Here is a 21,866-nt window from a genome sequence, read left to right on the forward strand (position 1 = left end):
TTAAGACGGTTGCCTAATGACGCCCCTGGGGACGCAAGTAAACCGCTTGCGTCCAATTAATAGAGATTTCTCTTCCAGCTGAAATAGCCTCAGATACTATCGATCTTACCAATTTGTGCTCCGACTTCCGCTACGAACGAGATGAAATGTAAGTCTGTGTAGAAGTACCCTTTCTTTTTATATAAATATCCCAGTTCACCATATGTAACAACTACCTTCCACGGTCGCGAATGTCGTTGTGATACATTGCATTACATTACAACCCAGGGCTTGACGGAAGTGCATTGCCTGAAATCAATCGTCTGGTGTCTCGAAATTTCTAGCTGCCCAACTTAGGAAAGTAGACCTATCAGCACATGCTTTTCGCAGCGTAAGAAAAGGCTAAGCAATTCTGACTTTCGTATGTGATAGTACTGCGGCTACATACACGTACGTCATATTTTTGGATACTATTGTGTCATTCAACATTCAAAAGCATGTTCAGAATACGTCAGGAATGAGTAATACTTCCACAACCTCAATCTGACTCTAGTCAGTAATTTCCATATAAAAACAGTATATTCGAAAATTGTTGATACCCTTCATACATCTTCTCTCTCGTCTCAAGTTAATAGGGCTAATGGAAAACGCTCAACAGAAATTTTATCTCTTCAACTTCTTGTGATTAGGGTTCACAGTCATGCAGAGTCTTTTTTTTTTTTTAAGATGTCATATTCGCCGTTGACCTTTGAAATTTCTACAGTCAACGGCGAATATGATGTCCTTTCAAATAAAGCAATTTTATTGGTGCACACTATTGATACAGTTTCTAGGACGACTGGGAACGCCAGCACACAATGCTAAGACATTCGATAGGTAAGAGGAGTTGCACTGAAATCTTGCCCTGGGCATCGTGACTGTTACTAAATAAATTTTCATCACTTTGGGGATGGTTTCTTTAGCGAGACACTTGTCGTTCTCTTCCCATTCATTCGTCAGATTGACAAAAAACTTGTTCATGTATAATTAGAAGGACCTACAAGATCTTTTTCGAGGAAAGTTCAGGAAGCCAGTGGTAGACGAGGAAGGCCAATAACAGTTCTGTGACAATATTAGAAGGCAATTATAAAAACAAAGAGAGTTGTGTAGTAGACACAAGAGAACTCAATTCTTGCTGAGGAAGTTTCGATAAAGTACCCAATTCTTACCGCCCCGTGAATGCGAAAATGACATACACAGGATATGAATACGCTCAATAGAGGAAAAGACCTCTAAGGATAACGAATATGTGGGTGAAGTGGTCCTTTCTTGGAACAACGGAGCATCTCATATGACTGGAAAAAACCACATGTTGTTGCATTCCTTTAGAAATGTTGCAAGACAAGTCTGTAGAATAAGAGAGTTACCTCATGTACATATATTTGTTGTAAAATTGTGAATGATACTTTTTCCTCGTACATGATGACCTGTTTGTTGACCGAAAAAGTCCAGAAACACCGATAGCGTAAAACGCAGCTTGTCCTATTCGTACACGATATACAACAAACTGCAGGTAGCGGTAGCTGTGTTGGTACTTCGCTTTCCCACTTGCACGCCAAATACGTTCTTATGGGATATTGGTACAGGTTTATGCTTGAATTTAACACTTTCTAGCAAACAGGATGCAGTGCGGCGATATTAACTGGGAGACAATGTCAGTAGTGCGGGTAAGAATTGCAAAGGGCATGAAGATGATTCAAGCTTGGCAACTGACTCGCTGCATAAATGAGTACAAAGTACGCGGAGTCAGTAGACGAACAGATCCGATATTATCTGACTAAACGATCAGTGAACATTCACTGGAAGCAGCTACAAATCATTAAGTTTGTAGTAGCAACTGTCTGGGGTGCTTTAAGGTAGAACAGCCGTATAAATCTAGCCACACAAGCGGCAAATGTCAAACAGACGTTTATCGGAATTGCCTCAAGTTAATATAATTTATGTACGAAATAGATCGTTTACAAAACACCTATTCGACTAGTTCTTGAGTGCTGCTCATTGATGTGGGATCCTTAACAAATTTGATCACAGGAAGAAACAGAGAAAATACTGTGCGTTTTTTTATGATTGCTGTACTCGGCGTGAAAGCGTCGCAGAAATACTCAACGAACTCCAAAGAGAGATGCTACAAGAAAGCTGCTGTGCATAGAAGAGTGTGTCAGCCATCAAAATTTCTAGAAACCATGTTCGAAAACGAGTTAAGTATCATATTATTTTCATCCATTTACATTCCACTTAATGGTCACGACTGCAAAATTGGAGAAATTCCGGCATGTGAGGAGAGATACTGATCTTTTTTTTTCCCGAGTACCATCTACTAACGGAATGAGAAAGAGTACAAATGACCCTGACACATACACCTCGCGGACCATAGATTATTATTTGAAAGTAGAGACCATGAAATCACCATGCGGTCAACATGTTTTATGTTTTCCACAAATTCCTTAAGGAAATGCAGGTGAATGTCGCAATGATTCATTCGCAAATTAGACGGTCGATTTCTTTCCTTACCATCTCTCCAGTCGAGCGGGTATTTCGCCTCCATTAATCTCCATATCGATGGACATTGAATTATATTTATTTTCGAAATTGGCGCCTCTGGGTCGAGTAGTATCATGCCTTTAGAATTTAGCGACCTCTCTCATGGTAAAACGGTTTCTACGGAGAAACCATCGTCCCACCGAATATTACTAATATAGCTGTTATAGTGAGGCTCATAGATATTAAATTCCCTTACACATTTAGTGGAAGAGTATATCAGAAGTGAAACGAAGTGTGAATTAAACAGTAAATCCACGAAATAAAACACACATATTTCTCTCACTGTACAAAAGATGCCAAACGCAAAGCTTCAGTGTCATCATGCTATTTCTTCTTCGACTATTTACTTTTCCATTAACTGCCTAAATATCATTTGGTATGATCTAAACTTCTGAAGAAATTCGAAGGTACAGATTTTATACTGTCACAAAGTTTATGTTGGTTATCTAAGACAAATAGTTTCCAAATCAGCTATCTCTTCAGCGTCCTCCAGCTTCTAATTCCCAGGTTGATGTAGCTCGTTGAAAGTGTAAAGAACGCAAACGTTAGCTCACGTTAACTGCGATTGGGAAACATTGTGGCTCAACAGCGTTCATATTCTGATGAAGACGGTGTAATACTTCGATATCAGAATAATTTTGATTCCGTTGCTATGCATTAGGATGTATGGAGGTCAATGACTTCTCGGTCAATTATCAGCAGTTTTCTACCGGCCGATTTAAGGATATTCAGAGTCTGACAAGTAGTTCATTTACTTGGAATTTCTTGTTTCCATCATATTTGTCAAACAAAATCTCTAGATACTAACGCTGAATTATATTGTTAAGCTGTAATATCTACACTACTGGCCATTAAAATTGCTACACCACGAAGATGACGAGCTACAGACGCGAAATTTAACCGACAGGAAGAAGATGCAGTGATATGCAAATGAATAGCTTTTCAGAGCATTCACACAAGGTTGCCGCCGCTGGCGACACCTACAACGTGCGGACACGAGGAAAGTTTCGAACCGATTTCTCATACACAAACAGCAGTTGACCGGCATTGCCTGGTGGAACGTTGTTGTGATGCATCGTGTAAGGAGGAGAAATGCGTACCATCACGTTTCCGACTTTGATAAAGGTCGGATTGTAGCCTATCGCGATTGCGGTTTATCGTATCGCGACATTGCTGCTCGCGCTGGTGGAGATCCAATGACTGTTAGCAGAATATGGAATCGGTGGGTTCAGGAGGGTAATACGGAACGCCGTGCTGGATCCAAACGGCCTCGTGTCACTAGCAGTCAAGATGACAGGCATCTTATCCGCATGGCTGTAGCGGATTGTGCAGCCACGTCTCGATTCCTGAGTCAACAGATGTGGACGTTTGCAAGACAACAACCATCTGCACGAACAGTTCGACGACGTTTGCAGCAGCATGGACTATCAGCTCGGAGACCATGGCTGCGGTTACCATTGACGCTGCATCACAGACAGGAGAGTCTGCGATAGTGTACTCAACGACGAACCTGGGTGCACGAATGGCAAAACGTCATTTTTTCGGATGAATCCAAGTTCCGTTTACAGCATCATGATGGTCGCATCCGTGTTTGGCAACATCGCGATGAGCGCACATTGGAAGCGTGTATTCGTCATCGCCATACTGGCGTATCACCCGGCGTGATGGTATGGGGTGCCATTGGTTTCACGTCTCCGTCACTTCTTGTTCGCATTGACGGCACTTTGAACAGTGGACGTTACATTTCAGATGTGTTACGACCCCTTCATTCGATTCCTGCGAAACCCTACATTTCAGCAGGATAATGCACGACCGCATGTTTCAGGTCCTGTACGGGCCTTTCTGGATACAGAAAATGTTCGACTGCTGCCCTGGCCAGCACATTCTCCAGATCTCTCACCAACTGAAAACGTCTGGTCAATGGTGGCCGAGCAACTGGCTCTTCACAATACGCCAGTCACTACTCTTCATGAACTGTGGTATCGTGTTGAAGCTGCATGGGCAGCTGTACCTGTACATGCCATCCAAGCTCTGTTTGACTCAATGCCCAGGCATATCAAGGCCGTTATTACGGCCAGAGGTGGTTGTTCTGGGTACTGATTTCTCAGGATCTATGCACCCAAATTGCGTGAAAATGTAATCACATGTCAGTTCTAGTATAATATATTTGTCCATTGAATACCCGTTTATCATCTGCATTTCTTCTTTTTGCAGCAATTTTAATGGCCAGTAGTTTATTAGGATCCAACTTACGCTGATCAACGGGAACATTATGACCACCGACCTACTATCGATATAAAGCCGTCCAGGTGATAGCAGCGTCACCTGATGAGGAATGACTGCTAGTCAGAAACACGCACGATGCATGCAGTATCAGTGACCGTACTGTTAGTGTGCAGACTGGGATGGTGCGCGATCTATCTGAGTTTGGCTGAAGGCAGACTGTGATGACCCGGAGACTCGGCACGAGCAGTTCTTAAACTGCACGACTTCTCGGGTGTTAGAGGAGTGCTGTTGAGAGTGTCTTCAACACGAGGCAAAACCAAGGTGAAACCACGTCCAGACGTATTGGGGTTGGGCGGCCAAAACTCGCTACAGATGTCGGACGTCGTAGGCTGGACAGATTGGTAAAACAGGACAGGCGGCGAACTGTCGATGATCCAAGATGAGACTTTAATGCCGGGCAGAGTACGAGTGTGTCTGAATATACAGTGCACCGTACATTCCTAACGATGGGCCTCCAAAGCTGACGATTCATGCATGTGCCAATGTTAACACCACGACATCGGCAACAACGACTGAAAAGAACACGCGACCATCGGCACTGGACGTTGGTGCAATGGCAGAGCATTGCACGATCTGATTAATTCCGATACCTTCTTCATCATACAGATAGGAGGGCGCGAATCCGTCATCTTCCATGGGAACAGCTCCTTGACACCTTTACTGCGGGACGGAGACAAGTTGGCGGCTCCATTATGTTTGAGGAACATTCACGTGGGCATCCATTGGTTCAGCTCATGCAAGGCATCATGACTGGTTGCAGACACATTCACCTCTTCATGACGATCATGTTTCCGACGGCAGTGGGATTTTTCAACAAGATTGTGAGCCATATCACAAGCCCACGAGTGTGAGGTAGTGGTCCGAGGAGCACAGAGGCGAGGTCCAGCAGGTGTTCTGGCCCACCAACTCACCAGATCTGAACCTGATCGAACAGATCTGGTATGTGATTGAACGTGGCGCCAGAGCTCACCGCCCCACTCCCCAGAATTTATGGGAACTGGGTTACTTGTGTGTGCAGGTGTTGTGTCAACGCCCTCCAGCGATCTCCCATAGCCTCATTGCTTCCATGCCACGACGCGTTACCGCTGTTATCCGTGCCAAAGATGAACATACCGGCTATTAGATATCTACATCTACACCTAAATCTACATGGTTACTCTGCAATTCACACGTAAGTGGCTGGCTGATGGTTCATCGAACCATTTTCATACTACTTCTCCACCATTCCACTCTCGAATGGCGGGTAGGAAAAAGGAACACCTAAATCTTTCCGTTCGAGCTCTGGTTTCTCTTATTTTATTATGAAGATCATTTCTCCCTCTCAACAAAATATTTTCGTATTCGGAAGAGAAAGCTGGTGATTGAAATTTCGTAAATAGATCTCGCGGCAAAGAAAACTGCCTTTGTTTCAGTGACTGCCACCCCAACTCGCGTATCATATCAGTGACACTCTCACCCCTATTGCGCGATAACACGAAACGAGCTGCCCTTCTTTGCACTTTTTCCATGTCCTCCGTCAATCCTACCTGGTAGGGATCCCATACCGGGCAGCAATATTCCAGCAGAGGACGGACAAGAGTAATGTAGGCTGTCTCTTTAGTGGGTTTGTTGCATCTTCTAAGTGTTCTGCCAACAATGCGCAGTCTTTGTTTCACCTTCCCCTCAATATTATCTATGTGGTCTTTCCAATTTAAGTTGCTCGTAATTGTAATTCCTAGGTATTTAGTCGAATGGACAGCCCTTAGATTTGTGCGATTTATCGTATACCCAAAATTTATCGGATTTCTTGTAGTAGTTGTTGTTGTTTTTTGGGGAAGGAGACCAGACAGCTAGGTCATCGGTCTCATCGGATTAGGGAAGGATGGGGAAGGAAGTCGGCCGTGCCCTTTGAAAGGAACCATCCCGGCATTTGCCTGGAGCGATTTAGGGAAATCACGGAAAACCTAAATCAGGATGGCCAGACGCGGGATTCAACCGCCGTTCTCCCGAATGCGAGTCCAGTGTGATTTATTGTAGTACCCATGTGGATAACCTCGCATTTTTCTTTGTTCAGTGCTAATTGCCACTTTTCGCACCATACAGAAATTATCTCCAGATGACTTTGTAACTGGAATTGATCATCTGATGATTTTACTAGACGGTACATTACAGCGTCATCTGCAAACAATGTAAGGGGGCTGCTCAAATTATCACCTACAACATTTATGTAAATCAGGAACAGCAGAGGGCCTATGACACTACCTTGCGGAACGCCAGATATCACTTCTGTTCTAATCGATGATTTACCGTCTGTCACTACGTACTGTGACCTCTCTGAGAGGAAATCACGAAACCAGTAACACAATTCAGACGATACTCCATATGCACGAAATTTGATTAATAGTCGCTTGTGAGGAACGGTATCAAAAGCCTTCTCGAAATCTAGGAATATGGAATCGATCTGAGATCCCATGTCGACAGCACTCATTACTTCATGGGAATAAAGAGCTAGCTGTGTTGCTCAAGAACGATATTTTCTGAATCCATGTTGGTTATTTTCTTCAAGGTGATTCATAATGTTCGAGTACAGTATATGCTCCAAAATCCTACTGCAAATTGACGTCAGTGATATGGGTCTGTAATTCAATGGGTTACTCCTATTTCCTTTCTTGAATATTGGTGTGACCTGTCCTACTTTCCAGTCTTTAGGAACAGACCTTTCGTCAAGAGAGAGGTTGTATATGATTGCTAAGAAAGGCGCTATTGTGTCTGCATACTCTGAGAGGAACCTGATTGGTATACCATCTGGACCGGAAGACTTGCCTTTCTTAAGTGATCTGAGTTGTTTTGCAACACCTAAGATATCTACTTTTATGTCACTCGTGTTAACAGCTGTTCTGCATTCGAATTCTGAAATATTTACTTCGTCTTCTTTCGTGAAGGAATTACGGAAAACTATATTTAGTAACTCCGCTTTAGTGGCACCATCATCAGCAACATTTCCATCGCTATCGCACAGTGACGGTATTGGCTGTTTTTTTGCCACTGGTGAACTTTACACGCGACCAGAATCTCTTTGGCTTTATTCCATATTTTGAGACAATATCTCATTGAGGAAACTATTAAAAGTATCTCGCATTGACGTCCGCACTAAATTTCGAGCTTCCGTGAAACTTAGCCAGTCTTGGGGTCTCTTATACTTATGTGGTATGAATGGTCGTTATGTTCTGGCTGATCAATTAATATACAGTGTGGGCAAAATAAAACTGGCCCAGAAAATATTTACAATAAGACTAGTGCAATGTCTTCTGATGCCCGAACCCTTTTCGGATAGTTACCGTTTTCATTCGTTATGGAGCCCGTTTTCTGCCATTTTGCCACTACGTTTTTGCATTGCAGGCTTTGCTGGAGGTTTTGTCAAACCACTTCCAGTTTTAAAATCTTGCGCAAACATTCTGCACACCAACTGTGTTTCTCATTTCACTCGACAATGAACACGCGCTATTTTATCGACAACATTATTTAGTTTTGCATTCAACTGCTCGCTGAACATGTCTGCTTTTCTCACTCACTCAAACGTTATATCATAGCAAAGTACTAGGGATAGGGCATGCGGGAAATGCGTATGCTCAGCCATACGACAGCAACCGATTGATGCATATCAGGGTTTGCAGCATTTTCTGTGATCGGCAGTTCTCCTGTTCATTAAAAAAGGTCAATTCTATGTCACGCTATAAATATTTTCCAGGCCAATTTTATTTTGGCCACTCTGTATTTACTCAGCTCCTACAAGGCATCTTATCACAGCAGAATCAGAACTCTTACGAATCAAATCTATTTAATCCGAGATTACTATACCCTCGTAAACTTTACAACTGCAGTAGGATAAAAAACAGGACATTTTGTACTTAATTTGGTATGTAAATAGAGTTATTCTCCACCCAAAACTACGGTTTGGTAGTTTTGGTACAGTACATAAATGACGCAATAAATGGTAGGTTTACTGACAATATTGGTATCATTAGCAGGTAAAGAAAGCAAATAAGGAAGTGGGAGCTGGCGACTTCTCTTTGTTTATTTGGTTGTTTGTTTTCCACATACTTTGAACTGCATAACATTCAGTGTTAGTCCATTGAGTATTGTATATCCTTAAGAATATCAACTGCATTTAACTATTAACGACAGTTAGTTAATAGCGTAGATTCTGCGCTTTTGTGTAACCAAAGGAATTACTTCTGATAGCAGTACAGTTTACATGCGCAAACATAAACCTCTACATAACTATTGTTGTTATTTTGTACTCAATAGAACGTACTTCGTCATGATCAAAGGCAAGACTCTCCTGTTATTAATGATAAATGCGAAAGCTATTTATAAATAACAGAAACATGTACATATAAGTTCTACGATGTATTGAAGCGATATTTGATATATTTTTTGGTTTTTATATTTTTTAAATTTCACTTTTTTCTGAGGAAGTTGCGTTTTCTAGCGCTATATGATAAATCTGATTTTTTAAAAAAAATTTATATCACTACAGCATGCCTCCGTTTCACGTCACATACCAACAATTTTCTAATAAAAGCTGCATTAAACATTTACAATTTCAATTTTGCTCTAAATACTGTTTATTTTTAAGTAACAGACCGAAGGATAACTCTGTAGTTAAGAGTTGTGAGGCCATTTGTATACCCTCTCTCAATTTCTAGACAGTTCATCACTTTCTAGGGGAATCCAGTAAGACACTAATCGCACACGTAAACAAAGTGATCGATACAAGGTAGCGCCCGATAGGAGAGCAACACACCTAACGTACAGGTAACGCGGGTACGCCCTTAACTCACCAAGGCTACTAGGAAAATTATCGTAGCTTATGCCCACTAATGATATTCTATGGTAGCCTACGGTATTGTATTGAACTGGGGACCTAGAAACGACGGAGAGGCTTCGTCCCCGCCATAGACCTCAGTGGTTCACAACCCCACAACAGGCTACAGCAGTCCCTCACCCCTCTGCCGCCCCACACCGAACCCAGGGTTACTGTGCGGTTCGGCCCCCAGTGGACCCCCCCTCCCCCCACACCTCCACCCCCGCACCCGGGAACGACTCATACCAGACGATTGAAACCCCAAATGTTTGCGTGGTAGAGTAATTATGGTGTACGCGTACGTGGAGACAGTGTTTGCGCAGCAATCGTCGACATAGTGTAATTGAGGCGGAAAAGGGGAACCAGCCCGCATTCGCCGAGGCAGATGGAAAACCGCCTTACAAACCATCCACAGACTGGCCGGCACACCGAACCTCGCCACCAATCCGCTCGGAAAGCAGTGCGTTAGACCGTACAGCCTACGGTACTTTTACAAATCCAAATGTAATATACCACTGGAGGTACCTAATGCATAACCTGTAAATTATGACTTCCTCTGAATAAATTTAGAATAGTTTCTTTAGCAACAACTCTTGCCTCTGAAATGAACAGATAAACTGATTTAGTGGCGATGTTAATTTAGTTATATCAATGCCTACTCAAATTATTTCTAGACTTGAAAGATCAAATTATACACTCCTGGAAATTGAAATAAGAACACCGTGAATTCATTGTCCCAGGAAGGGGAAACTTTATTGACACATTCCTGGGGTCAGATACATCACATGATCACACTGACAGAACCACAGGCACATAGACACAGGCAACAGAGCATGCACAATGTCGGCACTAGTACAGTGTATATCCACCTTCCGCAGCAATGCAGGCTGCTATTCTCCCATGGAGACGATCGTAGAGATGCTGGATGTAGTCCTGTGGAACGGCTTGCCATGCCATTTCCACCTGGCGCCTCAGTTGGACCAGCGTTCGTGCTGGACGTGCAGACCGCGTGAGACGACGCTTCATCCAGTCCCAAACATGCTCAATGTGGGACAGATCCGGACATCGTGCTGGCCAGGGTAGTTGACTTACACCTTCTAGAGCACGTTGGGTGGCACGGGATACATGCGGACGTGCATTGTCCTGTTGGAACAGCAAGTTCCCTTGCCGGTCTAGGAATGGTAGAACGATGGGTTCGATGACGGTTTGGATGTACCGTGCACTATTCAGTGTCCCCTCGACGATCACCAGTGGTGTACGGCCAGTGTAGGAGATCGCTCCCCACATCATGATGCCGGGTGTTGGCCCTGTGTGCCTCGGTCGTATGCAGTCCTGATTTTGGTGCTCACCTGCACGGCGCCAAACACGCATACGACCATCATTGGCACCAAGGCAGAAGCGACTCTCATCGCTGAAGACGACACGTCTCCATTCGTCCCTCCATTCACGCCTGTCGCGACACCACTGGAGGCGGGCTGCACGATGTTGGGGCGTGAGCGGAAGACGGCCTAACGGTGTGCGGGACCGTAGCCCAGCTTCATGGAGACGGTTGCGAATGGTCCTCGCCGATACCCCAGGAGCAACAGTGTCCCTAATTTGCTGGGAAGTGGCGGTGCGGTCCCCTACGGCACTGCGTAGGATCCTACGGTCTTGGCGTGCATCCGTGCGTCGCTGCGGTCCGGTCCCAGGTCGACGGGCACGTGCACCTTCCGCCGACCACTGGCGACAACATCGATGTACTGTGGAGACCTCACGCCCCACGTGTTGAGCAATTCGGCGGTACGTCCACCCGGCCTCCCGCATGCCCACTATACGCCCTCGCTCAAAGTCCGTCAACTGCACATACGGTTCACGTCCACGCTGTCGCGGCATGCTACCAGTGTTAAAGACTGCGATGGAGCTCCGTATGCCACGGCAAACTGGCTGACACTGACGGCGGCGGTGCACAAATGCTGCGCAGCTAGCGCCATTCGACGGCCAACACCGCGGTTCCTGGTGTGTCCGCTGTGCCGTGCGTGTGATCATTGCTTGTACAGCCCTCTCGCAGTGTCCGGAACAAGTATGGTGGGTCTGACACACCGGTGTCAATGTGTTCTTTTTTCCATTTCCAGGAGTGTATTTTCCAACATTTAAAATCTCCGCTCGTAATTGAGTTGATTTCAGCCACTTATAACACACCAATAGGTTCTAGGTATAAAATTACTTAAGGTAAATATCGACCATGTAAGTTCGTCTTTGTAGCCATTGAGTGGCCGCAGCTTGGAGTCTCGACAAATAACACTTTGTCCACCTGGTGGCCACTCAGGGGCTACAATTACACCTGCCCGCTACTAAGAGAAAAAATATATTCGGTTTAAGTGATTTCTGCATGAAGAGAAAACACTTTTCCCTCCTGCAAAGTCTAAACGTCCGTGAACTGGATGTGAAAAGCATTATTATGTCTACATTTTGACTAAAGTTCAGTCTTGATCACACCATTTATGTTTCAATGACTTTAGTCAAAATATAATAATCTATTGATCACTGTATTCCAAAAATGTTTATCAAAATTGTATTAGTATGTCTGTTTATGTCTAAGTTGGCCCCGGAATGCAACGAGAGGAAGTTGGCTGAAAATATGACACTTACATTAAAAGTCGTGTAGGAGTTTGAGTACTTCACTAAAATATGTAATTAAATACGTTAAATTTTATTACACTTACGTTACTAATGCCCTTAGTAAAGCATTAGCGTAGCATCGCAAATGTCAGCACGTGGCTGGTATTAACATACGACTCATAGTCTGTCTACAAAAACGTCACAATTTTAATTTACCTTAAATCTTGCTAGTATCAACGCCTTTTCGGAGTACCATGACGACATATCATTACGCTTTCCTCAGTCTACTAAGCATACATGAGGAGTCAAAACCACCAAGCCTCTGCTGGAGGTGAACTTTAGCATGTCTCTCTGGGAAGTGACAGACTCCTGGACACGTGCCACGTTCTGCTAGTTCCGCATTTCTTAAAAAGCGACAGTCTGTCACAGTGCGGTCATCCTCCAAACTCTGACTACATTTTTTAATCACAATTTAATATTTGTTTGTATAAAATTCTTGTTTTCTTATCTCAGTCAGACGTCCTTCTACCGTAAGCTACTACTTCACTCTTCTAAACGTGTCAGTTTTGATCATTGTTGTATTACTCTAATTATCTCTTTTCTGTGATTTTCTGAAACTTTATTTGGCGCGCAGTGTTCGTTAGTAGCCACTCCATTGCAGGACAATAGGAAGTCTTCGTCTTCGGGTGCTCGCGGAAACTTGCCTGTACTCGAGTTCTGGCGTTCAAGTTGGTTATTTCCGAGAATCGGCGGTGTCTCCGACTTGCAAGCGGTCGGCACCACTAGCAACTCGCAGTATCCGCCCTGTCCAGCACAGAAAATCCAACGCACCGAATCTAAGTGCCTATCTTCCTTAATGCACTTTAATAGCTGAATAGGAGGGTTGTATGGTTACAGACGGCTAGAGTCAAACCTGTAGAAAAGTTAGAATCTTTAGTTCGGAGGAAGCTACAAGAGATAGTAAGTACAGAAGACAGAGGTGAACGGCTTCGTGTCTGAGAACTACCGATAAAATAAGCAACAAATCAGTACATTTAAAGTCACCAGCTCCCGTATATAGATTGTTGTATGACTTATACAAGGTATTTAAAAATCTATATTTTGAGAGGCGGTAGTACGGACGAAAAGTAAACGAAAACACCGCCGTTCTGGTGACATATGGCCCAATCAGACCAGACCGAATGCCGTGTCATTCTCAGCCAATGGCTTCATCGAGATGTGATATGCAGGAGCGTGCAGTCAGCATAGCACTCTTCTGCCGTTGTCTGTTTAGCAGACCTGGTGCTGCTGCTTCTCATTCAAGCAGCTCATCAAATGGCTCAGGCTCAGTGTACCCCGTTCCAGTCCTCCTATCAACTTCAAATATCTGGCACTACCGGGAATGGAACCCAGATCCCCGCATTGTAGTTTTCTCCCTTTTTCTTGTGTACTTACTTTTGATTTGTTTCTGCGTTGTTACGTCGCGAGCGGTTCTTTGCGGATGTCGCATGAGATCTTTCAAATTCTTTCGATGAGATCTACACTCGTTTATTATTATTATTATTATTATTATTTTCGATTATTCCCATTTAAGAGAGCGTTTGAACTTGAATTCCTTTATGATGATTGTTTATGTTTTTTCTGAGCCCAAATTTTCTTCATGTGTTCACTGTGTTGTTTCTTTCGCTCCGCTGTCCATTTGCATCCTGTTCTCTTCTGTGTTGTGGTGTCAAATTTATGTTTTTTGATGATGTTCCTGAATTCAGTTCTATTTTCTGCATAATTTACTGTTATGTGTGCTTGTCTGAGGTCCTCTTCAACTTCTTTTATCCATTTTGTTTTTCCCCTGCCTGAGTTGATGACTTTAAGAATTCGCTTTGAAATTCTGTTTTCATTCATCCTGTGGATATGTCCGTAGAACTGCATTCTTCTTTTCCTTATTGTATCTGTAATCTTGTCTGTGTATTTATATAATTCTGATGTTGGTCTCTTCTTCCAGATTCCTTGCTCTTGTATCGGGCCAAAAATTTTCCTGAGAATTTTCCTTTCTTGTTTCTCTATTTCTTTGATTTTAGTTTGCCCACCTATTTGTGTTGTTTCAGATGCATACAGTGCCTCCGGAAGTACGACGGTGTTGTAGTGCCTCAATTTTGCGTTAATGGATATGGACTTTTTGTTATAATAGTTCCACGTGAGTTTATATGCTTTCTGTAGTTTTTTTATTCTTTCCTCATTGGCCTTTAGGTTGATCCCTGATGGCTGGATGATTTCTCCCAGGTACTTATTATTATTATTATTATTATTATTATTACGGAGGGTGGTCACTCTCCCGACCGAAGTCGCTGAGCTACCGTGCCTCCTGCAATCATATACGGAGGCAGACGGTATAAACCAAAACAAAACAAAAATGTCTAGTAAACGTGGGCTGTATAATACATTAAAGCGTCAAAGAAACTGGTATAGGTATGCCTATTCAAATACAGAGATATGTAAACAGGCTGAATACGGTGTTGCGGTCGGCAATACCTATATAAGACAACAAGTGTCTGCCACAGTTGTCAGATCGGTTACTGCTACTACAGTGTCAGGTTATCAACATTTAGGTGAATTTAAACGTGGTGTTATAGTTGGCGCACCAGAGATGGAACACAGCATCTCCGAGGTAGCAATTACGTGGGGATTTTCCCTTACTGAAGAGCAAAAGAAACTGGCATAACATGTGAATTCAAATACAGAGATATGTAAAAAGGCAGAATGCGGCACTGCGGACGGCAACGCCTATATAAGACAAGTGTCTGGCGCAGTTGTTAGATCGGCGGGTTTCAAGATTTAAATGAGTTTTAACTTTGTGTTATAGTCGGTGCACGAGCGATGGAACACAGCATGCCGAAGGTAACGATGAAGTGGGGATTTTCCCGTACGACCATTTCACGAGTGTACCGTGAATTTCGGGAATCCGGAAAAAAATCAAATCTCCGACATCACTGCGGCCAGAAGAAGATCCTGCAAAAACGGGAACGACGACGACTGAAGAGAATCGTTCAACATGACAGAATTGCAACCCTTCCACAAATTGCTGCAGATTTCAATGCTCGCCCATCAACAAGTGGAAGCGTGCGAACCATTCAACCAAACACCATCGCTATAGGCATTCGAAGCCGAAGGCCCACTCGTGTACCCTTGATGACTGCACGACAAAAAGCTTTACATCTCACCTGGAGCCGTCAACACCGACATTTGACTGCTGATGCCTGGAAACATGTTGCCTGATCGGACGACTCTCGTTTCAAATTGTTTCCAGTGGATGGACGTCTGCGGATATGGAGACAACCTCATGCATACATGGACACTGCATGTCAGGAGGGGACTGTTCAAGCTGGTGAAGGCTCTGTAATGGAGTGGGGCATGTGCAGTTGCAGTGATATGAGACCCCTCATACGTCTACATACGACTCTGACAAGTGTCACATACGTAAGCATCCTGTCTGATCACCTGCATCCATTCACGTCCATTGTGCATTCCGACGGACACGGGAAATTTCATCAGGACAATGCGACACCCTACACATCCAGAATTGCTACAGAGTGTCTCCAGGAAGATTATTCTGAGTTTAAACACTTTCGCTGGCCACCAAATTTCCCAGACATGAACGTTATTGAGCATATCTGGCATGCCTGGCAACGTGTTGTTCAGAAAAGATCTCCTCTCTCTCGTATTATTACCGATATATGGACAGCCCATCAGGATTCGTGGTGTTAATTCCCTCCAGCACTAATTGAGACATTAGTCGAATCCATGCCACGCCGTGTTGCGGCACTTCTGCACGCTCGCGGGGGCCCTACACGATGTTAGATAGGTGTACCAGTTTCTTTGGCTCTTCAGTGTACATACCGTAGGAGCTATGAGTACTTGTTCATCTTCGCTACTGTGAAACGCATCTCCTCTACCCCAAGCTCTTTGCTATTATGAATGACAATTAAACAATTGAGGACACAATCGTGTATTATTCTCCATGGATACAGCATGCAGTACACAACTGTTAGAGACGTGTTCCATGCATGGTGTCGAACCAGCCCATTTTCTCCGAAATGTCCGAGAACACTTCACACAAATATTTAATTCGTTACGGATTGGTCGGGAATGTCCAGTTTGTTGTCCAGTTCATTTTCCCGATCATAATTCCTTCGATTTTTCGTTGTGGAAACACCCGAAATCTTTGGTGTATGCAAGCCCCATTGGTGACGTACGAACTTTACAGGAACGCTTCATTAATGCCTGCCAGCGCATCCATGACAAAGACGGAGTTTTTCAGAGAGTGCGTGGTTCCCCTAAGACGTCTGGCAGAAGGATGCCTTAATATGAATGAACACCATATTGAGCCCCTCCCTTAGCGATGGCTCACAAGGGCAGATCGTATGTAATAGCAAGCGGATTATATTAGAGGCTCTGCTGTTTCACAGTAACGGAATAATATGTTCTCTTTGGGTTACTCATTTGTTTACTGCGTTCTGTAGGTCGTTCTTAACAGCAAACAGCTTCCAGTAATAGAGTGTGTTTCACTGCAGCGACGATGAACAAGTGCTCATAGCCCTTGAGGGTTGCATTTTAGGGTCCATGTCTAATGGACATTTTTGTCTTGTTTTGGTCCATACTACCACATCTAAAAATATGGAATTCTTTCGTATTTAACACTCCGTATTCAGAAATTCCACCTCTGTATCTCAGTGGCCCGCGTGTCTGCCTGCTATGCAGAGGAACCGGCTTCGACTCCCGATATTGCTAGAAATTTTTCCTTGGTGGGAGGGCGGGTATGGGATGCACTCAGCCCCGGAATCAGATGACCATCTGTACCGCACCTTCGTGACGCCATTGGCAGAGGGATACACGGCCGTCGGTCGGTCCCGATGGCCCAGAACGCTGAGCCTTGGTTTGCTATATTCAGAAACCTAGCTTCCGGAAGCAATAAACTGGTTCGATGCTTCCGCCACAACAGCTGTCGCTACAAAAATGGCGTCAAATTCTCTGGGCTAAAGACCCAGAGGTAGTTCCTTATGACCAAAGTGTTAAAACTGATAGACTGGACGTCGGATGTTATTTACGAATAAAGCTGCGGATAACAACATTCTGCCAGTACCTGCGGCGTCCTGAACTCCAGACCAAGCACTAAAATTGTTCATACCTAACGTTGACGACTCACTTCTCTCTGTAGTCTGAAACATTCTGATGAAGGAGCAGATAAAAATAAGCTTTTTACGTTAGAATGACTACTCACGTAGAAGGGAATGAGTCCCTTTGCGCGGTCGCGGCGCACGGCTTCGCGCAGGCGGTCCCCGCGCAGGCTGAGTTCGCTGTCGCTCGGCACGAAGCGCATCTGCACCAGACCGATGAGCCCCGCCTTCTCCACAGACGAATGTGCCTGCAACCACCACACATCACTTCTTTACACATCCACCGCTTACTTTATATTATTTATGGCATTTTCTGCACAGTTACACTCGTTATGGCTGGATGAGTTCCAAAGGAGCAAGTTAAACTGTGAGAAATAATTGAAAATTTATAACAATTATCATCTCCACACGTAAAGTTTAACTTAATGTGATTCATTAACATCTCTATTAACAACTATATTTAAAAAAACCAATAGTTGAGATTAATATGTACACAAAAATCAGTATTTCAGTTTTAGTAATAACATATCGTAACTATAAGCAAACAAGTTTACAAGAAAAACGCAAGATAACAAAGTAAATATTTGCTAAATATTTAATTCAAATACAATACTTTTAAAAACAATCGGCCTTGAAATGAAAGTTTTAAGACAACTTGATAGCTGGCTCATGGAGCTACAACGCTAAAACGTCTACCAACGCAACTGTAGCGTTCACAAAAAGTAATACGAACAGAAAGAATAAATCTAACGTGAAAAAATGAAAAAGTTCACAATGTGGTATTATGGAACTGTCTCGCAAAACCTCGCGGACATTTTTAAACACCGAGCGAGGTGACGCAGAGGTTAGCACACTCGACTCGATTCGGGAGGACGATTTAGGTTTTCCCGCGATTTCCCTAAATCGCTTCTGGCAAATGCCGGGATGGTTCCTTTGAAAGAGCACTGCCGACTTCTTTCTCCATCCTTTCCTAAGCCGATGGGACCGATGACCTCGCTGTATGGTCCCCTCCCCCAAATCAACCAAACAACCAACCATTTTTAAGCTGCGTGATGTTAAAATAGCGTTCCAGACAAATAGGCTAGTGGCGTATAACTTGATACATGGCACCGGTAAAAAGATAAATAAGTTAGAAAGATCGATAGTTTATAAAATTCGTTGCGCATCCTGTGATTCATAGTATATTGGACAGATAACAAACATAAATATGCATTCAGGCTGGGTAATTATGACAAATCAGCTGTTGTGAATCATGTTTATGAAACAGGTCATCCCCTTAAGGGAATAAATGAAGACTTGGAAATCTTGCACATAGAAAAGAAAGAGAGGAAACTCGACTTGCTGGAAGAACTGGAGATCGCCATTTATGAAAAGAAACGAGGCAATATTTTGAATGCGCAAGGTAATGACAACGGAATCAGATTTCTTAACGCCTTTGTAGAATTATTTTAAGGCAGATACGTAATTATAAATCTGCATTGCTTCTTTGACGAAATATCTAGAAGCTAACGACCATAGACTGAAATGAGGAGAATGCAGGCGATCTGTAGGACACCATTATGGTTGAGTCACTAGCTACGCCTAAGCAGTAATACCGCGGACGTGTCTGTTCACAACATACCCCGGAGCTCTGCATAAGCGTCAAATTGACACTCTTGGGGCCCAAGATAGATGAACACAAAGCGGCCTGGTGAAGTATGGGTTGCGAGACGAGACTGCCACTGACTGAAGTCTTCGATTTTAACGTAAGATGAGGACCAATACTCCAACGTGTTTTTCTTCCATTTTCATCTGTGAAAGCCGCAGTTGTGTTGGTAGACTTTTTAATGCTTTAATCCAATGAAATATCTACATCTACATACATACTCCGCAAGCCACCTGACGGTGTGTGACGGAGGGTACCTTGAGCACCTCTATCGATTCTCCCTTCTATTCCAGTCTGGTATTGTTGGTGGAAAGAAAGATTGTTCGTATGCCTCTGTGTGGGCTCTAATCTCTCTGATTTTATCCTCACGGTCCTTCGCGAGATATACGTAGGAGGGAGCAATATACTGCTTGACTCCTCGGTGAAGGTATGTTCTCGAAACTCCAACAAAAGCCCGTACCGAGCTACTGAGCGTCTCCCCTGCAGAGTCTTCCACTGGATTTTATCTATTATCTCCGTAACGCTTTCGCGATTACTAAATGATCCTGTAACGAAGCGCGCTGTGGATCTTCTCTATCTCTTCTATCAACCCTATCTGGTACAGGTCCCACACTGCTGAGCAGTATTCAAGCAGTGGGCGAACAAGCATACTGTAACCTACTTCCTTTGTTTTAGGATTGCATTTCCTTAGGATTCTTCTAATGAATCTCAGTCTGGCATCTGCTTTACCGACGATCAACTTTATATGATCATTCCATTTTAAATCACTCCTAATGCGTACTCCCAGATAATTAATGGAATTAACTGCTTCCAGTTGCTGACCTGCTACACTGTAGCTAAATGATAAAGGCTCTTTCTTTCTTTTTATTCGCAGCACATTACACTTGTCTACAACTTGATGATGAGAGCATTGTCTCTCGAAATTCGTTGTTGAGTTTTGTGTAGGGCATAAATTACGGTTGAATGCTACTAATTTTTCCTGTAGAAACATAAATGGATAACATTAAGTCTTAATGGTCAATTGGATACCGCTTATAATTTATATTAATGAAGGTACATATGATATCTTCATGGTTTGTGGGTCTTAAAACATGACTTTCAATACTAACCGAAGCAGAATTTTCCGTTATAACGGTCATGATAGTCGCTTGACCATGCTACGACGTCACGAGTCAGTATGCTATCTGTCAGACGCTTTAGATCTGAAGACGTCTTATACGTTTCCCTCTATATCTAGTTAGCCAGTAAAGGTATATGAAAATTTGGATTTCCCCCGCTTCAACAGCAGTACATGCGTCTCGTGACACGAAGTAAAAATACTGTATTTACGGGTCCTAGTTTGGGTGAAATGCGGTATGGAAGAAATGGACTTTCTACGAAATCGAAGTCGCTTCAAACTGGCAAAATTTCGTTAAACATTATTTCAAAAGTTTCAGTGATTTTACCAACTATAGCGTCGCACGTCTGAACGGGCGCCTCTGGGCACTGGATGTTAGGGAGCAAGGGGTGAGAGAGGTGAATGTTGGCTCAAATTTCATCAGTTTCCCGTTGAAAAACACAGCTGAACAAGCTCATACAAAAACGTCATGTCGACATCTTGTATGGCAGTAAGAGCTCCCGCACCACAATTTTAAAATAAAGATACACTTTCTGACAAACAACGTGAAGCACCCACAAGCTATGGACGAATGTCAATGTACAGCTAAGCCTAAACACCATAGGTGGGTATGTAAATCATCAGAGCAGCAGTTATCAATGACAGGTAGAACACATTGCATTAGTGTTATTACATGGCGTAGTAGGGTATATATGGTGCGTAAACAGAATAAGATATTGAGTGATTACTGTGAACGACACAAAGATGCCGCGTACTCGTATGAGAAAGCGTTATCAACATCTGACAAAGTTTGAAAGCTGCCTCACTGTGGGTGTCGATTTGGCCGAATGGTTGAATCGTGTTTTCGGGGCGGTCGGATGTGACAGTGCCTTGATGTGGGCTTGCATGGGAACCTGGGGGCAGGCATACTAGTCCGGAAGACAACGTCGGACCACCACATGGGACGATCACCGTACTGTGCACAGAGCACGTCCGAGAATAAGTAATGGACTCCCTGCAACATTCTGTGTCATCCCACGCTATTGGTCGGAGACTAGCAGGGGCCGGACTAGGGAGTTATCGTTCCAAGCCGTTAACACAACATAAAAATTGGCTGCGTTTGGAGTGGTGTGGTGCTGATGAATGGTGTCGCAATGCGTTCCGGAATGAATCACGGTTCAGCACAACACCTGACACCCATCGTTGGCGAGTACGACAACAACCTGGAGTGCGGTCCACTTCGTCAACCATTTTGGTGATGCACAGCGATGTAACTCCTGGCATCATGGAGTGACGAGCCATCAGGTATGACTTACGGTCATGGCTGGGGGAACTCTGATGGCTCAACATACTGCGTCCTCATGTGTTACGTCTCATGCAACAGTACCGTGATGCTATTTTCATGTGAAAACTGCTAGCCCACTTATGAACTGTTTATGTGAAGCTGAGGTACTCTTGCCGCATGAAAGATCGCTAGATCTGCCCCTGATACAACATGTATGGGACTAGCTCGAAGTCAGTTCCATTCCAGCATTAGTATTCAGGTTACTAGAGACTATTTACAACAGGTGTGGACCAGCATGCTACAGGAGAGGATACAATGGCCATACGACACCCTTCCTAATCGAATCAGTGCACGCATCCATGCCAAAAGGTGTGCAACGTCATACTGATACGTGGGCTCATTCT

General features: G+C 43.7%; 1 protein-coding gene across 2 annotated transcripts in view; it reads right to left on the minus strand.

Annotated features, from left to right (window-relative positions):
• The window catches only part of LOC126249747 (histidine decarboxylase), a 413,856-nt gene that overhangs the window by 138,674 nt on the left and 253,316 nt on the right, over positions 1–21,866 (minus strand). For both annotated transcript variants that reach the window (XM_049951428.1, XM_049951427.1), the window contains exon 7: positions 17,541–17,684. In XM_049951428.1, coding sequence (XP_049807385.1) covers positions 17,541–17,684 — 144 coding nt within the window. The remainder of the gene's footprint in view (positions 1–17,540; positions 17,685–21,866) is intronic.

This window comes from Schistocerca nitens, chromosome 3 (genome assembly GCF_023898315.1).
Source record: "Schistocerca nitens isolate TAMUIC-IGC-003100 chromosome 3, iqSchNite1.1, whole genome shotgun sequence".
In the NCBI taxonomy this organism is placed as follows: Eukaryota; Metazoa; Arthropoda; class Insecta; order Orthoptera; family Acrididae; genus Schistocerca; species Schistocerca nitens.